The sequence below is a fragment of the Anolis sagrei genome, chromosome 6, assembly GCF_037176765.1.
Source record: "Anolis sagrei isolate rAnoSag1 chromosome 6, rAnoSag1.mat, whole genome shotgun sequence".
In the NCBI taxonomy this organism is placed as follows: Eukaryota; Metazoa; Chordata; class Lepidosauria; order Squamata; family Dactyloidae; genus Anolis; species Anolis sagrei.
In genome coordinates, this window is record NC_090026.1 from 51,905,070 (window position 1) to 51,930,777 (window position 25,708).

The 25,708-nt window shown below is 40.7% G+C and overlaps 1 protein-coding gene across 2 annotated transcripts in view; it reads left to right on the forward strand.

Moving 5' to 3' along the window:
* KCNH6 (potassium voltage-gated channel subfamily H member 6) overlaps positions 1 to 23,557 on the forward strand; it is a 152,595-nt gene extending 129,038 nt beyond the window's left edge. For both annotated transcript variants that reach the window (XM_060781315.2, XM_060781316.2), the window contains 7 exons: positions 1,670 to 1,922; positions 4,107 to 4,300; positions 6,579 to 6,678; positions 8,665 to 8,952; positions 13,627 to 13,825; positions 19,092 to 19,281; positions 21,717 to 23,557. In XM_060781315.2, coding sequence (XP_060637298.2) covers positions 1,670 to 1,922; positions 4,107 to 4,300; positions 6,579 to 6,678; positions 8,665 to 8,952; positions 13,627 to 13,825; positions 19,092 to 19,281; positions 21,717 to 22,001 — 1,509 coding nt within the window. In that variant the 3' untranslated portion in view covers positions 22,002 to 23,557. The remainder of the gene's footprint in view (positions 1 to 1,669; positions 1,923 to 4,106; positions 4,301 to 6,578; positions 6,679 to 8,664; positions 8,953 to 13,626; positions 13,826 to 19,091; positions 19,282 to 21,716) is intronic.
* The last annotated feature ends 2,151 nt before the right edge of the window (positions 23,558 to 25,708 follow it).

Here is a 25,708-nt window from a genome sequence, read left to right on the forward strand (position 1 = left end):
AGCAATATGAGGAAAAGTCTGGAAGACATAAATAAATTGTGGGAGGAGAATAGATGGCCCAAGATACTAAAAGAAGCAAGACACATTTTGACTCAATCTTTATCTTTATCAGTAGCCAATGAAATTCTAATGTTCTCCAATATTTCTTCCAGACAAAAAGCACACTGGAGTATAGAATATAGATATAATAAAGATAAAAAGCATCACCAAAATAGCTTTAAAATACCTCTGCAAGCTCAGGAAAAAGCCATGCTCGCTAAACATTTTCTCCTACTGCATCAGAAGCAGACATTTCTAGAATCCAATTATTGTGCAGTTCTTTCCATCTTTATAGCACACTGTTTTCAGCTGAATTTTATTCTTAGTTGTATTGCCTCTGGTCTTGTAACAGAAGATAGGTGGGATATAAATAAATGAATCATCTATTTTATTCTAAATATTGAAAGGTTGGAAAGGAAAAAGGATGCAGAAAAATGGGAAACAGTAGGATTTTTATGATACAATTATGGATTAGGTATATCCACTAATATAAATGGTTCATATATCCAAAGAATAAATTCGCTCACAGCTGACATTTGTAAAACATATCTTGGTGCATAGCTAAAGCCATAAGATGTTCTGACCATTGAAAGACAAATGGCATTCGTCTTTACAGTCAGGAGTCTATGTCTTGTTACAATAATAAGGATGCAAAAGAATGCATCACACTGACCATCTGTTAAGTTCCAAATCACTTGAAACTATATATGAGCTTCGGCATGTATTAAAGGATTTTCTAATGCAAAATTAATCTATCAGTCAATGTTTAAGGAGCTCCATTGGTTGCCATTCATCTTCTGGTCCCAATTCAAGATGCAGGTTGTCACCTATAAAGCCCTAAACGGTTTGGGACTGCCTACCTTCATGACCGCATCTCCCTCTATAAACCTGCAGGCACTCTTTGATCCTCTGGGGAGGCCCTTCTCTCACTTCCACTGTCATAAAATGTACGATTTGTGTGACAAGTGAGAGAGCCTTCTCTGTTGTGGCCCCTCGGCTCTGGAACTCACTGCCTGGTAAAATTAAGCAAGCCTCTACCTTGGCAGATTTTAAGAAAGACCTAAAAACTTGGCTCTTCCGATGTGCCTTCCCATATGCAGTCTGTTCCAACTACTGCCCCATCCTCATGGGACACTTTCTCCCCGCCCTTAATGAGGGCCTAACTCTACTGTTCCGGTCCTTTTGTGTTCCTCCCTCAGAAACCCATTCTCCCTCAGAAACTCATACTACATATCTCATCCAGGGTTTTATCAATTTTATTAATTTTATTCCTAGTACATTTGGCCTGCCCACTGTGTTCTATTTCTCTATCATGATATTTTAAAACTGTTTATTTTATTTTGTTATTTCATGTATTTATTTTGATGGTATTTTTGCTTCTCGTATTTTATTTTGCTGTACTGTAATTTTGGGCTTGGCCTCATGTTAGCCGCCCTGAGTCCCCTTTGTAGAGATGGTGGTGGAATATAAATAAAGATTATTATTATATTATTATTATTATTATTTAATTTTGGAAAGGAAAAAGTACCTCTTTGGGATAAGAAAAGGATCTGGAGAAGAAAAGGTGGCATTAGAATCCCTTCCAGATTCTACCCTTTTATGATGTCTGCCTACTTTCATTCTTCTTCAGGTGCTGAAAGGGTTTCCAGACTGCCTGCAGGCTGATATCTGCCTCCACCTCAACCGCACTCTCCTCCAAAACTGCAAGGCCTTCCGGGGTGCTACCAAAGGCTGCCTAAGGGCTTTGGCCATGAAGTTCAGGACAACTCATGCACCACCTGGGGACACCCTGGTGCATTATGGTGATGTTCTCACCACTCTATATTTCATCTCACGTGGCTCCATTGAGATCCTCAGGGAGGACATCGTTGTGGCCATTCTAGGTGAATGACTTCTCCGGGTAGTGAGGGTGATGGGAAGGAGGGTAACCATACAGAAAGAGTGGCAGGAAGTTCTTTGTAATTCAGCTCACTGTTCATGTGTGATAAGTTGGAATTTGCCCCTGGGTCAAATGGAAGAATGTTATATTACATCTCTGGGCACTTCCAAGCAAGGTTTTTATTGTACAAGCACTTTGCTTGCAGAATTTGAAAATTGGTCCAGGTGACAGCACGTTTTCTTTGTTCATTTTCTATGTTTTTGTTCCAATTCTTCCAACTTTTTTTCTTTATACAGAAAATCTGTATTAAGGAGAGAGAAATAGTAAAATTTATTTATTTGATCAGTCATATGACCATTTCAAAATAGAACACGAGTAAAAAACAAGGCAACAAGGTGAAGACAGCAGCTGACCTCCTATTTATAGTCAGAATCTTCTTTTCCTGGTTCTTCTTTCAGGAAATCTGCTCTTTTCTTAATAGCTTTCAGAATAAAAAGGCTTACTCTGATTATTCTTTCCTGCCCTTGCAAGAGGGATGTCAGAATATCATTTCTGTTGGGGGACCTGCAGTTGGATAATATTGGATGTAAATATCTGTCTCGCAGTTCAGTATATGCTGGAGAAATGTTCAATGTCTTCCACTGTTTGTTCTCCCCAGACGCAGAATCTCTCACTTCTTGGGATGTTACAGTAGCGCCCGGTTTGCACCATAGTACCGAGTTGTTCAAACCTAGCCCTAGTGTATATTCTTCTTAAGGGTAGAGGAAGTGGAATAGTTAGGTAGTGCTCTAAATGAATATTCCTTTTGTGGGAAGCTAAAAACCTTGTGGCTGAAGACCTGCCTATGCTCTCTAGGTCCAGCTGTGCATAGACATCCCTAATGCGCCACTTGATCACTTGCCCTGCCCCTGGACCCAAAACACCCAGAAATTGCAAAGGCAGACCGAATCCAGCCAGCTCATTATTCAGAACCGCCATCCACTATGACTTCTGGTCATGCTGGACTTGAGGAGAGAGAAATAGAATACCATAGGCTATGCTTTTGAAAGGTGGTACTATGGGTCTAGTGTAGTGGTATGAGCAATGGAGTATGATTCTGGAGACCAGTGTTTGTTTCCCCACTCAGCCATGAGTGACCTTGGATCAGCCACATTCTATCAACCTCAGGGGAAGGCAAAGGCAACCTCCCCCCCGCTCCCCACCCCAACAAATATTACCAATAAACTCCAAGATCACTTGAGGGCTCACCAGAACAACGCTGGAAAATATCTGTCCAAAAGCACTCCTTCTCTTTCACCATTTATTAAAAATATGGTAATGGTGCTACCCCATTATGCTGGTGTGGGCATCTGCAGAGGTGTGTGAAGAGGCTCTTCCTAGTGGTGGTGGCAGCCTCAGGGCTCCATGGCATCTGGAAAAGGAGTAAGAGAGCCCAGCTGGTAACCGAGTTATTCCTGATGCTTAGACTTGGATCCTTTCTCCGGGTCAACTGTCAAGGTCTCTCTCTCACAAGCACACCCAGCTCAGTCCCATGCAGATTTCAACTGGCCTCATTCACAAGGTCTTCAAAACCTCTCCCTCAATTTCAAAGGCCTTCTGAATTAGGCCAGTTGAGAATCGTCAGCTTTAACCTGATAGAGGGGTATGACATAAAAGGCCTCATTCATGCTGCCTGCCTCCCTGACATGTTGAGTACAGCATTGGGCACATTGCATTTCAAAGCAAATCCGTTTTTTGTATTGTGTACCTTTAAAATTGAAGTGTGCATTACATTCAGTGGTACAGTATACTTGAGTAAATACGGCAATTCCAAAAAAAACCCTGCCCTGGGAATGCAGGCCCCTGCTTTAGCTGGAAATAGCACAGTGTCACTTTTTCATGTTTAAAAAGTAGGGGGTGACACTGAGCATTTTCCTACTGTAGGTAGGCATCTGCCGGCCTCGGAAATTAATTCAGGGACATACAACCTAATCACTTTACAAAGCTGTGCAAATAATCCTTTGTCTCTCAGGGACTGATGTTCAAAAGCCTAGCTGCAAGATGTGTGAGTGAAGTATAGTTTCTTGCAATATGTTAACTGGAGCCCACTGCTACTAGAGACAAACCTATGATTTTATGGATGCTTGGTCTCTCCCAGGAGAGCAAAGGGAGACAGTTGCACACTAACTGAATTTCTTATGTTGTATAGGGAAGAATGACATATTTGGCGAACCAATCAGTCTGTACGCAAGGCCTGGGAAATCCAACGCTGATGTGCGAGCCCTCACTTATTGCGATTTGCACAAGATCCAGCGCGAAGACCTCCTGGAAGTCTTGGATATGTACCCAGCTTTCTCAGACAATTTCTGGAGCAATCTAGAGATAACATTCAATTTAAGAGATGTGAGTGTCTGCTGTGGCGGGGGGGGGGGGGGAGAAATGGGCAGTTAACATAGTGTGACCTCATTATTCCGCAGTCATGCTCCAAAAAACATTCCTGCTCCTTCAAATGTCCCAATAATGAAGGCTTCAGGGAATACATAGTGATCTTTATATATTTCTTGTCCAGGCAGATCCACAAATTCAGACCTTGCCACCAGCAGCATTAAAACTATTGGCAGGTTCAACCAATTAAAACTGGTTGGATCTTTTAGTCCTTTTTCTCCTTCCTTCACCCTCCCCCTGTTAGTTAGAAAGCAGGGGGAGCAATGTTTCTATATCCACGTGTCTGAGGGGAAAGGTTATGGGGAGAGTGTATCCATTTTTTTGTGTATTTGTGTAAGAGTGGGAGGACAATGTTTGTGTTATCATTGTAAGGGGAAGATTGTATATGTATGTAGATGCATGTGTGGATGCACATCTGTGTAAGGGGAGAAGTGTTTGACTTTGAAAGAGACAGAAAGGTGGTTTGGGAATGCACTTGTGTTCTTGTGAGAGAGGGGACTGTATTCCTCTGTGTATGTGTTTATTTCTGTAAAGGGGTATATCTGTATGAAAGAGAAGTTGTGACTCTGCAGAGCAATATTGAATTTATGTGTACAGTACAATAATATCTACTTAGAAATAAGCTCCAATACGTTGTGCATAAGAGCCATATCGAAAAATTATGTTAAAATTTTTCAAATTCTTCATGACAGATGATAGATTATCCCGATTGCTCATATTCGCCTAATGCTTGAGCCTACATAAAATACTTCTGGGCTTAGAAACCATGCTCTTCATGATCCATGACAATTTTGCACATAATAATAATAATAATAATAATAATAACTTTATTTTTATACCCCACCCTCATCTCCCCAAAGGGATTCGGGGTGGCTTACATGGGGCCAAGCCCAAACACATACAGTTAAAGAATAGCGTATAATATATAAAAACAACATAAACCAACATGATAACAATAGTAAGACAAGCATCATAAGCAACAACCAGAAACACTTCAATTCTTATTATATATAACATCTAGTTATATCTTCATATGATGCATTTTATGTGGCTAAAGAGTGACTGAAAAATCAACGTGCTTTTTAAAATAATATTTTAATTCTGTAGGTAAAGGAATTGCAGTTTAAAATGTAACTGTGCATTTTTATTAATGTGGATTTTTGCACATATGTCTTAGTATTTTGTAAGCACCTTGGATCTCAGCCCTAGGAAGAAGGCAGAGTATAAATAAAGAAATAGAATGTAATTCAATGATGAAAGAGAAAGAAAGAACTCTGTACATCAGGGGTCCTCAAACTAAAGCCCGGGGGCCGGATACGGCCCTCCAAGGTCATTACCCGGCCCTCCCTCAGGGTCAACCTAAGTCTGAAATGACTTGAAAGCACACAACAACAACAACAACAACAACAACAACAACAACAATCCCATCAGCTAAAAGTAGGCCCACACTTCCCATTGAAATACTAATAAGTTTATATTTGGGTTGTGGTAGTTTTTTTCGGGCTATAATGGTCATGTTCTAGAGGCATTCTCTCCTGACGTTTCGCCTGAATCTATGGCAAGCATCCTCACTACCTCCGAGGATGCTTGCCATAGATGCAGGTGAAACGTCAGGAGAGAATGCCTCTAGAACATGGCCATATAGCCCAATAAAAACCTACAACAAACCAGTGATTCCGGCCATGAAAGCCTTCGACAATTCAAGTTTATATTTGTTAAAATTGTTCTTCATTTTAATTAATGTATTGTTTTTAAGTGGGGTTTTTTTTTTTTTTTTTGCATTACAAATAAGATGTGTGCTTTGTGCATAGGAATTCATTCTTTTTTTTTTTCAAATTATAATCCGGCCCTCCAACAGTTTGAGGGACTGTGAACCTGGCCCTCTGTTTAAAAGTTTGAGGACCCCTGCTGTACATAGTCAACTAGAATGTGTCCTCATTTAGTTTCAGGTTACCATACTGAAAGATACAAGTTAGGTCCTAGAAAGCTACTTTAATTAAGATGATTCCTTACAAACGACTGTAATGCAGGCCTGTGGAAAATTCACTATAGCTTCCTCCAACCTGGTACTTTCCAGAAATGTTGACAACTATTCTCAGAATCCCTCAGATATGTGGGGAGGGGCTTCTGGGAATTGCAGTCCATACTTGTAGTGCATTAGGTTGGGAAGACTGTTCAAAGGAGCCTCACTGATCTTGTCTGATCAAGATTAATTTTCACCACTTTGCTTTCTTAGGCAGACAGTGTTCCTCGTTCACCACTCAGCGAAGAGTACGCCTGCAACTATCGTCGGGCACGTCGCCATAAGCGTTCCCTCTGCAAAGTTAACAAAATTGGTGAGTCAGACTCTTGGGATGGTACAGCCACTGGCATCTCAAATATTGAGCCACCTTTGCTCAGTCCATAAGCCTCCATCAGTTGCTCAGAATTCCTGCATTAACAACAGAGCAAGGAAGAAAGCAGGCCTCTTATTTTTCTGTCTATTTCCATCAGGGATCCTCAGTTTTTGTTTTTGAGATGTTGTTTGACTATATCTTCTACAGTCCCTCAACATTGATCATCCATCCTGAAACCCCTGGGTACTAAAGTCTATCAGCACCACACTTAAGAATCACTGACTTAAAACATGGCTGGATCTGATCCAAGGTCCGGCCTGTCCAGAGGTTGTCTCTGCTAATGACAAACCAATTACTTTGAGACAACTTTTAGCAAGAGCTAGATGAACAGATTCTTCTGTTTCTTTGCACATGTATTACCTCCGAAAATTGAAATTCCATTAAGTTGTCCTGGAAGATCACTATGGTAAGCCTGTTGTTCGTTAATGTAACTACTCCTTAAATTGTGTATCACTGAGTACATCACAACACTTGTCATCTCTAAACTTGAGAGTAGAACAAATGATGCAATGACAACATACACTACATAGTACATGTTGAGTTTCCGTTATCTGGAATGACTAAAATCAGAAGTGTTTTGGTGTTTTGGGTTTTTTAAAATTTCATAATGCATGTAAACATACATGATATCATGGGATAGAACCAAAACCTAAATTCAGAATTTATGTTTCACAGACACCTTATGAAGAGAATTTCATGCAATACTATTAATTCGTTTGTATATGAAACAAAGTTGAACCTACAGAAAGAAAAGATGGCAGTTTCTCAGCTACCTATGTGACCAATTTTGGTTGTTGGGGTATTTTGGATTTAGAAATAAGGGATGCTCAACATGGACAATCCCTTTTGGCAAAGAGTTGTATCCATTTTTTTAAAGGTACTGAATGATGATTCCTAACCTGGTTTCACATATATTTTTGGACCACAACTCTCAGCATTGCTACATTCCCTATGCTGATTGGAAATTGTTGTGTTTGTAGTCCAACAACATCTGGGGAACCAGCTAGGATCCACAGCTTCTAGAGCAGTGGTTTCCAACCTGTTGGTTCCCAGATGTTTTGGCCTACAACTCCCAGAAATCCCAGCCAGTTTACCAGTAGTTAGGATTTCTGGGAGTTGAAGGCCAAAACATCTGGGGACCCCCAGATTGGGAACCACTCTTCTAGAGAATACAAGGAGAGCTAAGTGGTATCTATCCCTATCCCACATGTATCAAAGATGATCCAGCCTGCATTAACAAACTGTCACGTTTCCACTCGGGCTTCATGAGTAAATTTGATAGGTGTTGCTAATGCAAACAAAGTCTGGGCAATGTTCTTATCACTCCTGCTAAGTCTAGTTTAAGTGTCTAAAATGTAGTGTGGTCCAATTGCTAGAAAAGAAGAAAATACCAGAGAGTTGTTTGTGAAGTATAATGGACTCATCATGGCCTTGGGGACAAGTCACTTTCCCATCATCACTTCCCCTTCTATGCAGCATGACTTTCTTAAAAGGGTCCTTCTGAGGATCTTGAAAATCAAGAGTGAAAAGCTAGGTCATGGCTTTTGCATGACAGATGGCACTGGGATACTGACAAGATCTAGGCCAAGAAGCTTGCCTTACTGTTTGTCCCTATACTGATACTGTATAGAGGCTCATAACAAACCAGGGGATGGAGCTGCTTGTTTATTCGAGATGTAGGTAAAGGTGAAAACAGCAAAGCAGAGAAATATATTGTCTTTTAGTGCTGCCATATTTAGAGGGTATGAAACAGCTTGCAATTATAATTTATAATTCAGATGACCATTTAGAATCAGATGTTTTGTTTTATACTTTTCAGATGTCTGTGATCATTTGCTTAGCATAGATGCTGCAGGCACTTAAACTGTAGTTTGTGGACAGTACTATCTCTCTGACAATCTGATATAACCCTTATCCTCATGGCAGACCCAGATGGCTTGGACACCGGAATCTCAGACCCAGAGCAGTATCATGCGTACTCTGAGCTGACCCAGCTGCAGCGCCCCCACAGCAAGGACCATTGGGATGATATGTGCAGTACTACAACACCATGCTCCCAGACAAGTGAAGAGGAGGCCAAATTGCCCAGCCCCACCAAGGGTGAATCTTTCATATTGACTGAAAAGAACAACTATGCACCAGCAGTGATAAGCCTGATTAGTGATGACACTGAGATTGACAAACTGATGGCTGATGACAGCCTACCCTTCGCAGGTATGTCACTCACTCGGCACTCTCATTGGATAAGGCAATCTGCTTGGCCTGAGTTATGTGATCTAGTAATAACTTTGTCTTAGGAGCATTGTTAGCTTGTGACTTCCATATTGGTGGGAAAGCAACAATGCTCCAGATTTAGGTTCAGATGCAAAAAGGAGCTATCCAGTTGTAGGTTTTTTTGGGCTATATGGCCATGTTCTAGAGACATTCTCTCTTGATGTTTCGCCTGCATCTGCGGCAAGCATCCTCAGAGGTATTGAGGTCTGTTGGAACTAGGAAAATTGGGTTTATATATCTGTGGAATGTCCAGGGTGGGACAAAGAACTTTTGTCTGCTGGAGCTAGGTGTGAATGTTTCAGCTGACCACCTTGATTAGAATTTGATGGCCTGGCAGTTTTTTGGTGTGGCTTGTTAGTGCCTGGGGGAATCTTTTGTTGGTTATGGGATCAAGTGTTTGCAGAATAGATTGTTTTAATGGTAAGATTGTTTTAGTGAACGGCATTGGACTGATTTGGAAGATGACGTGAAATGGTGAATTATTTTAATGTATATTTTAAATTGTTTTTATGTATCCTGTGTTTTTATGCTTTGTTATTTATTGTTCGGCACCGAATGGTGCCTGCTGGTAGCCATTCTGAGTCCCTCTTTGGAGGTGAGAAGGATGGGATAGAAATGCTCCCAATAAATAAATAACAAATAATAGTTCTTTTTCACTTTTGACAAACTAATGCAATATTAATTTTAGGATCAAAAAACATTCAATTTAAACATAGGCAGCATAGTTTATCGTGGCCATTTAGGTGGGTTAAATGGTTGTATTCCCATAGTGGCCTGGACTTTGGTATTGTTTTCAACATAGAAAGGCAGAAGATTGGGTCAGAAAGTTAAGTAGGTGGTGGTGGGAGAGGAATAGACAGAGGATAAGTTACTGCAGAACATAGTTGTGTGAAACTGCAGAATGTGTTAATGGCAGTCTGAGCCTATGCATGTTTGGTTGTAAAGTAAGCTGCTCCAAGTTGAATGGGATTTACTACCAAGCAATAATTTAACAGTCTACCCGGTGACGCAGTGGGTTAAAGCACTGAGCTGCTGAGCTTGTTGATCGAAAGGTCGCAGGTTCGATTCCAGGGAGCGGCGTGAGCTTCCACTGTCAGCCCTAGCTTCTGCCAACCTAGCAGTTCGAAAACATGCAAATGTGAGTAGATCAATAGGTACCGCTCCGGCGGGAAGGTAACGGCGCTCCATGCAGTCATGCCAGCCACATGACCTTGGAGGTGTCTACAGACAACGCTGGCTTTTCGGCTTAGAAATGGAGATGAGCACCACACCCCAGAGTCAGACATGACTGGACTTAATGTCAGGGGACTACCTTTACCTTTACCTACAGTCTTGAACTATACTCTAAAATAAAAACTGTAAAGTTTTTAAAAGGAAAGTGAACAATTACATGAGGCTTGTTATGAAGGACAGGAACAGCAATATGTAACTACACTGTGCTTCTAATAATACTGAGCCCTTCTGAAAGAATGTGAGGATTTTAAGGTACTTCATATGCATTATTGCTATAATCTTTACCCTAAATCAGTAATATACACCATTTTATTTTTCCCATTTTACACATATTTTGTTGATAAATCTTTATAGTTTAATGTTTCTAGAAATGTAGTTTGATGGTTTCAAACGTATTTTGTTAAAATTAATATGAAAATTAGCTTATTACATTGAACATTAGTAATACTTTTTTTTAAATTTTAAAAAAGAGAATCACTAAAAGTGTTTTTTAAATCCAAAATAATGATCAGAGTAAAAAAATGAAATACTAGCCATTACTCAACCCTTTGACACTTTTGGCATTTAAGGATTTAAATGACGAGGCAGTTATTTCCAAGGTGTGAGCACTTCAAGCATATAATGTATATTATTGTTTCCCCCATGTTGTTCTCAGGTGGCGGCAACAGTCCTCTTCCCTTTTTCCTTCCTTTCCTTTCACTTTCTCTCACAAGTGCACACACACAATCCTTCTCATATACATACACTCCAGTGTCCTCACTCCCACTGTAAGGCTACAGCATATCTTCTACACACAATATAACACAATATACAATAGAACACAATAGAACATCCCACATAACAAATTCCTTCTGCCTTATCTCTCACAAGCAATAACAGCAACAAATGTCTCATATAAAATACTGAACTTTCAATATTTTAATGTTGTTTAATTTGTGGCCAAATAATTAACATTAATTTGTCGAAGACTTTCATGGCCGGAATCACTGGGTTGTTGTAGGTTTTTTTCGGGCTATATGTCCATGTTCTGCATTTCTCTTGACATTTCGCCTGCATCTATGGCAAACATCCTCAGAGGTAGTGAGGTCTGTTGGAACTAGGAAAATGGGTTTATATATCTGTGGAATGACCAGGGTAGGACAAAGGACTTTTGTCTGCTGGAGCTAGGTGTGAATGTTTCAACTGACCACCTTGATTAGCATTTGATTGCCTGGCAGTGCCTGGAGCAATCCTTTGTTGAGAGGTGATTAGATATCCCTTAATTTGCTTTCTTACACATATACACTCATACATACTTTAGCTCATTTCACTCTCTCACACATTATTATTATTATTATATCAGAGGTGGGCAAGCATGGTTCACCAAACATTTTTGGACTGTAATTCCGATAATGCCTTCCTATGATGGCTGCAGCTAATGGGAATTGAAGACCAACATCATTTGGAGGGCTATACTTGCCCACCTGTATTGGGTGGGCAAGTATAGATGGGCTATTGGAGTTCAAGAATTCAATGCTTTCAGTTGGAAGATGACACCCAACTCTGTTGCCTCTTCCATTCCTTCCAGATCTAAATGCATCAAAAGGGAGGCAGAACAGACACGTCCACGGGACAATGCTGGACATTTCTGTGCCCTGCTGACCCACTCCTTGTGTTTTCATTTCAGCAGAATGTCTGTAAAGAGGATTCCTTGTGTATCCAAGCAGTTTCATTGTTTCCCTATCACCATTCTAGGTACAATTCATAATGCTAGTGTTAACCTTTTAAAGCCCTTCAAACATGTATCCAGGGGGCTGGAAAGAATTGCCTTCTGTATTCATTGACAGCACAGGTGGCAACTGGGGAGACAACCTTCTTAGCAGTGATGCCCACTTTTTTTGATGCTTAGGGTGGTTTGTGCTTCATAACAGGCAAAGACATTCCCTCAACTTTTAAAGAGCATTTTAATCCTGAACTGACCCATTTAAGGCTTTTTATAGCATTTTATTTTGTTCCTGAGTAACAGACTTTTTATCTTTTCCACTGCTGATAGTTGTAGAAATTTACTTGGTGGAAGCCACTTTAGGAAAAAAAATCTATTTAAAAGGTTGAATGTAAATGTCTTAAGTACATAAGACATAGTGATGCCGGTACAGGACCAACTTGAATTAAATGTTTCTTTCCTTTCCATCTCATTTTTGGTAAGCTGGAGATATTTTGTCTAGTGTTTAAGAATGGTTGTAATGCAGCCAGTTTTTATTGGGTATTTTTGAAATTTGGCCAGATGAAACTCTCACCACATCAGTTCTCAGTGCCCAACTCCATAATAGGAGAACACCTAGATTTTATTATGAATAGCATTTTCAGACATTATCATGCTTAAGACTGAAAATCTCAGCAACCTTGGATAAGTTCCTGTAGATTTCCAGCCACCTTGGTAGCTGGAGGAATTTGAGAGTTGCAGTCCCAAAAGACTTTTTTTTTCAAACTCTATATTATTATATACATCTATATAAATAAAAATGTAATGCTCATTTGTGGGATTAACATAACTCAAAAACCACTGGACGAATTGATACAAAATTTGGACACTACACCCCTAACAGACCAACAAGTGACTTATCACTCATAAACCCCTCCAAAAAAAGCCAAATGACGATACATACGTGAAAACGACAGCTCCCAGCATCCCCTAGACTAAGCCAGGCCCATTACCAGGATTTTGATTCCGGTGTGGGGGGGGGGGGCTGAGTTTGATTCGGGGGGGGGGGGCTGAGTCTGAGTGAAAGAGGGTCTACCCTAGCAAACTTTTTGTATTGTTACCCCATGCATATGAGATATATTGAGCATGGTGATCAGATCATGGTATAAATAAACGTAACAGTTTAAATAATGTACCAGTAAGGCCTTTTCGCAGACCACCATCAGAATTTGGGGAGGGGGCTGAAGCCCCCAAAGCCCCCCTCCCCTGGCTACATGCCTGGACTAGGCCCTTTAGGAGAGGAGGATGCTTCAAATGCACTGCTTCCAGGCTGCAAGCTTGCTTCTCCTGGGATTTCTTTGAGAGCATCACAATCCGTACATATTTCCTATTTATGGACCGCAACTCCCAGCAGTCCAGGAATAGAAACTCCCAGGACTGCAACTCCCAGATAGATAAAATATATAGATTAGATAGCGATAGATTGTAGGTAGATAGATAAATCAGGAGGACTGCTGGGAGTTACAGTCCAATAATAGATAGAGAAGGAAGAAAGGAGAGAAAGAAAAAGGGAGGGGAAGGAAGGAAGGAGAAAAAGAAAGAAGGAGAGAAAGAACGAGAGAAGGTTGGCCACAGCAATGTGTGGTGAGTACAGCTAGTTTTAAAAATAGATTAGTAACTTTCTTTCTTTTACTTGCTAGCAACACCATTGGATGTATCCAACCTGTTCACATTCTGGGAGGACAAGAGGCCTACATCCCTTACAGAGCCTCTCCAGCATATGTCCCTGGTACATAGCCCTTTGGACATGCACAGCCCATTGGAGATGCCTCCAAATTCTGATAACAGACCACAACAGATTGAATCCAAATTGGAGTGCCTCCAGGCACAAATCAGCAGGTAAGTTCTGTTGCCTGAAGGTCTGGGAATATTGGGTGGGAGTGGGAGGCACCAATCTCAATTCCAATAGCTCTTGATTTCTACAAAACAAAGAAACCAATGTTCTAAAAAGTAAAATAAGAAAACTGGAAGGTAGATTATGTAACCGAGCTGTCGAAATGGATTATGTGTTCTTAACACATTCATTTCAAATGTCTATCCATCCAACTTTTCTTGTAAACAAGAAGTTTCCTAGGCAACTTCTTTGATTACTGAGTTGTTTCTACAGTTTATGGAAAGGACCAAAAGAGGTTTTGAGAAACAATTTGTTGGAAAGAAACTACATCTGTGACAAGAATTCTTTGAATACAAATAATACCTTTGAAAATGTCTCCCATACATTACATTTTTGTACAAATCTACACACTTGCAAATACAGGTTTCACATACTGCTATGATGTTTGGAATGAGAAATCATTTAAAAGTGAAAACTCACCCTCATTGGCTTCTATTAAATGACTAATTTCTAATATGTTGTGAATATGAAACAGAACAAACACAAAACTATCTATGTAATGAGAAAGTATAATATCAAAAGAGCATATAGTATGCAATTTTACAAAATCCCCAGTACATAGCTCAATTCAGTGGCATAAAGCAAAATCAACAGGAGCAGCTGCTCTCAAACGTAACAGTTCTAGGTCTGAATAAGGGTTCCGCTGTATATAGGCTTCAGGGATACATGCAACGAGAAAAATTATTTAAACAAAGTAAGTATTGAGTCATGAAGCTATATGTAGACTGAAGACAATAATGAAGATGGAGCACCACTCTCAAAATAATCTTCATGGATAAAATCCAAATCAAGTCCAGTGAAAATGCAGCACTGCTTCTCAAAAAAAAGTCTCTAAAGGAAAAGTCCAAATAGCATTCAACAGGGGTGCCCTGATATTTTTGTACCCTGGAAAGAAATCCCCTTCTTCAGGATGTTACTTTGAGAACGTCTGCTCCTGTTGATTTTGCTTTATGCCACTGAATTGAGCTATGTACTGGGGATTTTAGTAAATTGCATACTATATGCTCTTTTGCTATTATACTTTCTCATTACATAGATTGTTTTGTGTTTGTTCTGTTACCCTACAAGTATTCTGGGATATTGTGTAGTAAATATAAAACATATCGAAAGGGGATAAGAGAAGAGCTCTTCATGGGTTATACTCATAAGGAGATGGGGTGTCCTCATAATACTCTTCCCACTTTTGTGGTCTCATGGCTTTCCTTTTCCTCCTATCCATAATGTCCATACATTAGGTCTGGATATCTGCAAGATAAATGTGTGCATATAGGCTTGACCTCTGCTGGCACTGACACTTTATACATGTATGATTGGACAAGGGAGAGGGAAACCAAGACCAACAGTGTAGTTCTGATCAAATGAGGATCATACACAACAACAGAGGAGATGTACCATAGGACAGATTTGCTCCTCCATGAACACATTGATTGACATACCTGTGTCCATCATATCTGCTCTTCAGCACTCATGAAGAAGGAGCAATCCATCCATAGTTGGGGGACAAGGAGCTGAGCAAGTCCCTTGCCTGCTGTTCTATACCCAGAGCAAAAGCAGGGGAGCAGCTAAACAATTAATGAAATACGCAGACGACAACTTTAGTGGCATGCTAAATGGATCGTAACTAACTAGATCTCAGATAATTGTCACACTTGTACCTTGTAATCATTTTTGCCCTAATGTTTAAAGCCCTTTCATTATACTTTTGGCCCATTCTTCCATAGGACTCCCAGTTTGAAGGACTCCCAAGGCACCAAACCAATCAGGTGCCCCCACTGGACTGAATTTCCCCTCCCCTAATGTTTAACACAAGCCTGCCTACATATTAGAGTTTGCAAAAAGGCCCATACTGGTTGAGAAATTGTATTAATTTTAGTCCAAACAAGGAACTTTTCCTATCCTTGTTCATGCAATAAAAGCTAGCTTCTATGTGCTATGAACTGAGAGAGGCTTGCTATTAGATTTTTTAATCGGATAGCTGTCTGTGTAATTTCCCTTTGTTAGAGCATGTTATTTCATATGACTGAGCATCTCAGATGAGGCTTGCTTATTCCCCTGAATTGCTTTGTGGCTTTTCACATTATGTCCTACTCCTCTGAACCATATAACATTTGGATTCATAAATTATAAGTGTGCAAGCTTTGGGATAACATGGATTGTTCCTTTGAAAAAACCTGAGAGCATCCAGATAACAAGCTATGTTGTTCGGTCAAGTGAACTGTTCACATATGAACAGCTAATTGGTTGTGGTGAACTGACTCCTGAGAACCTGAACGAAAACCAGATGTGTAAAGAAAGAGCATTAGTATGATACGTGCTCTCCCTGCTGGTTATATTGGGAACTGTATTCCAAGAAAACTCCATAAGTTTGAAGATTACTTTTGCATAAAAGGCATGTCCCCATATATACAGAAGATACATTATAACCCCCACCACCACCCCCGCCTCTAATGTTGATACCTGAAACCATGGATAAGAATGCTATATTTTGACTATATTTGGATTGAAAGCATTGAATAGCTCTGGAGGACCTAGAGTTACTCTAAGGCCCATTGGCCAAATCCAGAACTCCAAGGTCTTTCCCCCAGTTCCCGCCAATACTGCCAAGTATGCATGAATGCATCCACACCACACATTTGATGTATGCACATGGCAGCAGCAGCAAGCGTATGTGTGTGGCAGCAGCCATGGCAAATAAATGTGAGTGGCAGCAGTGGGTGTGTGGTGGTGGCGGCAAGTGCAAGTGCCTGTGTGTGGCACAGCCAATGCATGCACACATGGCCAACACACACACAACACACGCATGACATGCATGCATACATGCGCACATCTTTAAAGTCTGCCTTCCAACAATCTGAGGAACCATTAATCAGCCCTTCACTTAAAGGATTTCGGGACCCCTGATCTAAAGGGACCCACAGGTCTTTTGGGGAAGGGATATATATTTTTGGAGCGTGAGTAAATGAAGCCATGGATGTTAAATCCATGTATAATGGAGTTGTACAGATCATAATGAATTTATTTATTATTTATTTACGACATTTATATACTGCCTTTCTTACCCCGAAGGGGACTCAGAGCAGCTTACAAGTAATATGTAAATACAATATATTATATTATTACCATAACAGAATATCAGTATTATATATGTTATGAATAACTTTCCCACATCGGAAAAGAATAGCCCACTTCTAACTCTCATTTGTCATGAATTACTTTTCAATAACTTTGAAGCATAGGTTCTTTTTATTGCAATTTCCAGTATTAGAGGGTATATCAAATTACAGAAAACATTTAGACAAAGAATGACATTGTACGTACAGACATACAGATTCTATGCAACTACGTTGGATTTACAATTACATTGGTTAACAAATGAACAAAGGGGAATTACATTTTCACTCAACATTCACACACATGTACATGCATTCATCGTCATGCACCCAAATATTATTATATCCTTTTCTCCCTCCTTGGAGAAGCACCTGTTAGGCCAGACACTGCTTTCCTGCAGCCCTTCCAACGCATAGTTCCAAAACTTCCATAACGCCATAACTTCTTTCCCTGAGCACAATGCCAAGGACCAGATCTCTGTTTTCCATACAGCAGAACCTGCCTCCCTGCACAAAATCCAAGACTCCAAAGTGCACTTCTTCCTCTTCCTTTGAGAAAGACGCCCCAAAGTGACCAGACTGCTCCCTTGCAAATCTGCCACTATCCATAGGTACACTATCTGTCTCCTCCTATGGAGCAGAGCATAGCGGGTGGAACAGACTCCTCTGGTCTGCCACACTTTGAGCATTATTAGATTGAGTCTTTTATAGGAATATTCTGCTGATGTAGTCCCAGAGTTGTAAATTAATGATAGACATCTTCCATCCTGACTCCATCTCAGTTTCCTGGCCAGATGTTGATTCTTCTTGATTGGTGTTGACAAACACAAGGCTTGTGTTGACTTCCTTCTTAACATAAGGAAGGTTGCAAACATTTCTGTTATCACTGTCCCAGTTCTTATCAGAGTTTACTTTTCATTTCTCATTAGCAACTTTTAATTATAGTCCAGCAAGCAGGTAGTTAGTCATTGCAGGCCTGGGTCTTTTACTGGTGTTTCCAAAATTATTAGCTCCATACATTCTTCCAATCTTCCATTGATATTAAATCCACATTTATAAAATCTGCACATTAAATTTTCGTGACATATATTACTATATTGTACTATACCATTATACTGTAATATTATTAGTAATATTACATGTAATATAAAATTTATATCATATTATTATTAGTAGTAGTAGTATTATATTGTATTACATTATAATATTATCAATATTGCCCGGAAGCTTCAATTAGTCCAACGTGCGGCAGCCAGACTACTAATGGGAGCGGGGTACAGGGAGCATACTACTCCTCTGTTGCGCCAGCTCCACTGGCTGCCAGTCAGCTTCCGAGCACAATTCAAAGTGCTGGTCTTAACCTATAAAGCCCTAAACAACTCCGGCCCAATTTACCTGTCTGAACGTATCCTCCCCTATGAACCATCAAGATTGCTAAGATCGTCTGGAGGGGCCCTGCTTTCAATCCCACCGGCCTCACAGGTGCGGCTGGTGGGGACGAGAGACAGGGCCTTCTCGGTGGTGGCCCCTCAACTCTGGAACTCCCTTCCACTGGAGATCAGAACTGCCCCTTCTATCTTAACGTTCAGGAAACAGGTGAAAACTTGGCTTTGGGGATTGGCATTCGACGAATGAGCCATGATCCTGTGATATGGATGGATGACGACGAATAATGATTTTTGATGATGACTGACCACTGTAATTATATGATTGTATTTTGCTATTTTAATGTTTTAGTGTGATTTAGAATATGATGTTTTAATGACTGTCTGTAATATTGATGTTGGAAACCGGCCTGAGTCCCTCGAACAGAGGTGAGAAGACCGGTATACAAAACTGCTAAATAAATAAATATTATATTATATTATATTATATTATATTATATTATATTATATTACTAGCACAGTGCAGGAGACAAGGTGGAACTGTCTTCCTGGCCCCTCTCTTCACTCTGGTCCCAGAGCAACAGTTGGTGCTGGGGGGAGGGGCTCCCAACTGGTGACACAGGAGACAAGGTGGAACTGTCTTCCTGGCCCCTCTCTTCACTCTGATCCCAGAGCAGCAGTTGGATCAAGCTAACATGTCACTGTCTCTTTCATAGATTGGAATCCAGGATGTCTTCTGACATGAATCTCATCCTGCAGCTGTTGCAGCGACAGCTGTCTCAAGTGCCACCTTCATATAGCTCTATCTCACCCTCTTCCCACAATTTGGCTTTGTACAACATGGGCCTGAGGAGCACAGAACCTGCCTCACCTGTAGGAGAAGAGGAGCTGACTCCCACAAAGGAGGTAAGACGTGGGCGTTGGGAACCCAGAAGGTTTCTTTACAGTAAGGTGGACGAGGATTCTACTGGTGAACATTGCAGAGTTTGACCAAATGGGAACAAGCCAAATGGCTCTGGCTCCCCCATAAGTATAAATAGTTATGTCTTGCTTTGAATCACAAGAGTGAATGTGTCTGCAGCTAAAAGACAGTACATTCTTCTAAAATAAGCAGAGTCATCATAAAACTGTATTCATATTTTTTTCATTTTTTCCATTCATATAGGGACCAATTATTTTTAGAGTATAATTTTATGCACATTCTTTTTGAACTTGGTCTTGCTCTATCTGATGCCTATGGCTTCCCCATAAGTATACGTAGGATTATATCTGCATTTTTCTTTCAAACCCAGACCCACAGAAGCTACTTTTGAAAGAATATATAAATAGCAGGAATAAAGTACAGTGTACCCTTTAGTTATGACAGTATAACTAAAATCTACATAACTGAATTGTTACATTCTAATGGAAAATCTCCCACTCTTTATTCCCGACTCCTGTTTTTTTAATTGGATTTTCCTAATATACATCTGTAGCAAGGTATGCATGTGCGGTTTCTCTTCACAGCCCAACAAAAATATACCCAGGGTGCCTTGGTTTTTAGCTCTGTTCCTGGGGTTATTTGGAGCACTGATAAAGAAAACCAGATCAGCTCTATTATCTTAGATATGGTTATCCTGGTTTTCTATTTATTTATTTACTTACTTACTTACTATATTTGTATACTGCCCCTCTCAGCCCGGAGGCGACTCGAGGCGGTTTACAATAGGCAATCAATGCCCCACAAAGTAAAATACAGTCAAAAACATTACATATAATAAAACAATATAAAAGCAATAAAACAATTAAAACCATAAAGTACAAGTCCTCAGCATCTCATCATTAAAATCACATCATCCAATCATTCCATGAGTCTCAATTAATCAATTACACTGCGTCTGCAAAAGCCTGCTCAAACAGCTAGGTTTTAACTTTCTTTCAAAATGTTAGGAAGGAGGGGGCTGATCTAATATCCCTAGGTAGGGCGTTCCATAGCCGGGGGGCCACTGCTCAGAAGGCCCTGTCTCTCATCCCTGACCATCTGATCTGCGAGGAAGGCAGGACCGAGAGCAGAGCCTCTCCAGACGATTTTAAGCACCTAGATGGTTCATAAGGAGAGATGCGTTCAGACAGGTAAACTGGGCCAGAACCGTTTAGGGCTTTAAAGGCTAAAGCCAGCACTTTGAATTGTGCCTGGTACCAAACTAACTGGCAGCCAGTGGAGCTGGTGCAACAGAGGAGTTGTGTGCTCCCTGAGTGCCGCTCCTGTTAACAACCTGGCTGCTGTCCATTGGACCAATTGAAGTTTCCGAACAGTCTTCAAAGGCAACCCCACGTAGAGCGTGTTGCAATAATAATAATAATAATAATAATAATAATAATAATAATCTAATAATAATAATAATAATCTCTCCAATGGGGACTTGGAGCTGCTTACACAAGGCCAAGCGCAAACAGCAAATTACAATAAAATAAAACCAAAAACACAAACAATAAACAACAAACAACAAATTACATAAAACATGAAAACATAGCAATATAAAATTACAATGGGCACAATCACAATGACAATGGGCGGGCTACATGTAATGATTAAAAGAGAGACTGATTAAAACTAATTAAAACTCAGGCGAGATAAGAGAGAGACAGATTCTTTGCGGAGGAGCACTCATTATAGTGGGGGTTGTGGAATCAGGCTTTCCCACAAAGTGAGGGGGGGACATATACTCCAATGACAAAACGTTGAGGCTAAGCAATAGTGTGAGAATGTAAGCCTATTCATCAAAAGCGCAGTGGAAGAGCCAGGTTTTAAGATCCTTTTTAAAGGTTTCTAAGATAGGGGCTTTCCTAATTTCTCCAGGTAGTGAGTTCCAGAGTTGGGGGGCCACAGAGTCTATACAGGATGTAACCAGAGCATAGACTACCATGGCCAAGTCAGTTCTGTGGGCGAATAGATGAAGATTGGTCGATGACATATGTTCTGTGTCTCAAAAAATAGAGCTGATAGGGGAAACTGGTGCCATTTTTGGAATCAGCAGGTCAAATATACCCAGAAACAGGGCTATCATTTGAGGTACCAAAATGTATGTTGACAAGTGTTACCTACAAATAAACAACATCTACTATTCTCAATTTTAACTTTGTCTTGTTGAAGGAGATCTAGTAGCATTGCGAAGCTTGACTGTGTTTCACTTGCTGTGTTTCTGAACCTTCAGCATTGATTGTCATTATGTCTCTGAGCATATTTTCTTCAGTCATCTGGATGGAAACTCTTTTTTCCCCCAAATGAAAACAGATTCTCAGATTCCTATAGCAACAGTTTGACCATGTTTGTATTATTCTTTGTTCCCTTTTCTCACTAGAATCCAAATTACTCTGAAACTGAAAAAACCCAGCTGAAATCCAGGGACTCCTTGTCGAGTGGTGTACACCTAACTGTGGCTTCAGATGAAACCATGACAATCAGTTCAGAGCAAGAGCACTACCCACAGATCCTGCCAAACCAAGAACCCCACCCGAGGGCACCAGGTGAACTGGGACTCTTCCGAGGATCTCGTTTCCCTTCCCTTCCTGAGCACCTTGAGGCACCTTCGGAGCACTTGGACATTCAGAGACATCTCTCTGACCCATTGCTTCCTGCGACTTAGGAATCAAATTCCAGCTCAGAGCCTCAAGCAAGAGGAAGTTGAACTGACAAGCTACTTAGCTGATTTTAATTGTTGCACTTGGAAGAAGATACTGATGGCTCAGGAGATTACTCTTAGCCATCTCTTGCCCTCTCTGAAGAGAGTGAAATTTTAAAAAATGGAGTGGCTTCCAAGACCATTGATCTCAGAAGTGATACTCCATAAAGTAGACTTCAGGTGCACATTTTCTCCTCACCAGTTCTGAGAGGAGTGACATGTATATGCTGACTGACGTTCTCTTCCACACTCTCAATCTTGCATCTGTTGGCTGCAAGCAATGTGATGCCAGGGTTTACATTCACTTGTCTTTCTAGCATGGTGGGACACAGATGCATTTCCATACTTTAGTCATATAATATTGAGATTTTTTTTTCTGGAAGAGGAGATTGATAAGTGGAAAAAAATCTTCAGTTGTAGGCTACAAAGAATGAATGTAACTTTCTTTGATGTATCTAGTATCAGAGCTTTATAATTCATCAGGTATGGCCCTGTAAAGGAAGGAAAATTAAAACAAGGCCATCATTTTCAACACACTAAACCATACATGTTCTGCTCATAGGGAGGACCAATTCATGTGTTTGTTTTTCCTTGCATGGACATTTTCTCTGTAGAATAAAAACTACAGGATGACAGGGAAAAGTGTTCACTTCAGTCCCATGCAGGGATTTCAATAGGACTTTTGAACATTCTGTTTCTATTCACATCCCTGACTACATAGTTCCTACCAATGCTTTAAACCCCCAGGCATTAAATTAAACTATCCCTGTGTATAGGCCTGATTGTATACACGATTGTGCAGAACTGTGTTCCACAGAATTCTGTGGCATTTTAATACCAAATAAGCTATCATAGGACTGCTGTTTCCAAGTAAACTTATGGTTCTCCTGAACACCCTGCAACAAACAAATCGGATCCTAAGCTTCTATTGACCCATGCTCTATCTACTGAATTTTTAAAATAAAATTAATACTCTTCTCATGAACTTTGGGAAAGATACTGAGTGGAGAAAACATTCCAATTAGCTAGCTTTGTACTACATTTCAGGAGAAGTCTGTCTTGTACTTAGCCAATTGCTGAGAATAACTGATATTCTGGGCCAGTACTGTACTTTGTCAGATATGCAAAATGCAGGTACGTACAAATAGGCTATACATTTTTTTTTACCAATCTGCAAAGCTAGTATAAGCACAATTTCAGAAAATCCTGGAAGAGGAAAAGTAAAACAAACAACTCTCTTTTTTCTATGTGTGTGTAGCCTGTCCCTCTTGGTTGTATCCCCATGCCAAAACACTACATAGAAGCATTGTAAATGAATCCTCAAATCCTCCCTCCCATCCCCGCCCCCATTACCACCCCTCAATTAGATGCTGCAATGGCCCTAGGCCACCTACCCAAAATAACATATTAAAACTCCCAGTGGAGAATAGCAAGGGAAAATAACTGTGAGCATTTTCTTTTCTTTTCTTCTCAGGAGTGGTAGTGTACACTTTGCAAATAAAGATTATTTTGACACCTAATGTGGTCTGATTATTTATTTATCTTGTCATCAGCAACCATACCATTGTATTACATTTCTAACAGAACAAAACAAACAAACAGATTTTTTAAAAAAACACAGATTTTGCAAACTTGGTAGTTGATTAAATGTCCTTTGACCAGTATCTGGCCACTCGGAGTGCCTCTGGTGTTGCCGCAAGAAGGTCCTCCATTGTGCATGTGGCTGGGCTCAGGTTGCATTGCAGCAGGTGATCAGTGGTTTGCTCTTCTCCACACTCGCATGTCGAGGATTCCACTTTGTAGCCCCATTTCTGAAGGTTGGCTCTGCATCTCGTGGTGCCAGAGCGCAGTCTGTTCAGCGCAGGGCTCAAGGTGCATTGCAGCAGGTGGTCAGTGGTTTGTTCTTCTTCGCACTCGCATGCCGTGGATTCCACCCTGTAGCTCTGCATCTCGTGGTGCCAGAGTGCAGTCTGTTCAGCGCCTTCAAGTCGCCTAGTCTTCTGTGTGCCCAGGGGGAAGTCTCTCATCTGGTATCACCCACGGATTGAGGTGCTGGGTTTGGGCCTGCCACTTTTGGACTCGCTTGCTGAGGTGTTCCAGCGAGTGTCTCTGTAGATCTAAGAAAACTATGTCTTGATTTAAGACATGCTGGCTGATACCCAAACAAGGGATGAGCTGGAGATGTCTCTGCCTTGTTCCTTTCACTATTGGCTGCTACTTCCCAGCGGATGTCAGGTGGTGCAATACCGGCTAAGCAGTGTAATTTCTCCAGTGGTGTAGGGCGCAGACACCCTGTGATAATGCGGCATGTCTCATTAAGAGCCACATCCACTGTTTTAGTGTGGTGAGATGTGTTCCACACTGGGCATGCATACTCAGCAGCAGAGTAGCATAGCGCAAGGGCAGATGTCTTTACTGTGTCTGGTTGTGATCCCCAGGTTGTGCCAGTCAGCTTTCGTATGATGTTGTTTCTAGCGCCCACTTTTTGTTTGATGTTCAGGCAGTGCTTCTTGTAGGTCAGAGCACGGTCCAAAGTGACTCCCAGGTATTTGGGTGTGCTGCAATGCTCCAGTGGGATTCCTTCCCAGGTAATCCTCAGAGCTCGGGATGCTTGTCTGTTCTTAAGCTGAAAGGCGCATGTCTGTGTTTTATGTGGTCTGATGACACTCTCCTTCGGGTTCTGAGGCTGAAGTGTATATATGGAAAAAAAAGTGACTTTCCTTAGGAAGGGGGAAATATAGCAGAACAGCTAATTTTGACTTATTTCTCAAACTCCTGTGTATGTACACCTGGTAATCTGGAACCAGGCATGTAGCCAGGGGAGGCTCGGGGGGCTTCAGCCCCCCCCTCCCCAAAATTCTCATGGTGGTCCGTGAGAAGGCCTTACTGGTATATTATTTAAACTGTTATGTTTATTCATATCATGATCTGATCACCATGCTCAATATATCCCATATGCATGGGGGTACTGGGGTAACGATACAAAACGTTTGCTTGGGTAGACCCTCTTTCACTCAGACTCAGCCCTCCCCCCCCCCCCCCGAATCAAACTCAGCTCCCCCCGAAACAAAATCCTGGCTACGGGCCTGTCTGGAACCAATATTGCCTTCTTGCCTGTTTTCCTCAAAGGTGGGTGTCACCTAAGTGGATAGTGACTAGCTAATTATGGGCCAGGCAACTATAATGTTTATTAACTGGGACCAACTGTTTCCTACAGCTAATTTTAAAAGCAATAGGTTTATTGTTTGGTTTATATTTGACATCTTGACTACAGCAGCAGAGAGCTTCCCATAGGGACAGGTAAGAAATTTGTGTATTATTATTGTTATTATTATTATTATTATTATTATTATTGTACATTTGTATCCTGTCCTTCTCACCCCTGGGGGGTGGGTGGGGACTCAGGGTGGCTTTACAACAAGCACTCATTCAAGTGCTAACTACAGTCATAGACACATTTAAACAGATAATTAAAATACATTACATTAAAAACATTTGATTAAAATCACGCCAGTTTAGAAATCATTGTCTGGGACAGTCCATTGTACCGATTTCGTATTGTTCACTGTAGTGATTTAGTATTGTTCACCTTCCCTAATGAAGTAAAAGCAAATCTAAGAATTCAATCTCTGTCAAGCACAGCTTTTCCTTTATGGAAAACAATGTGGTTT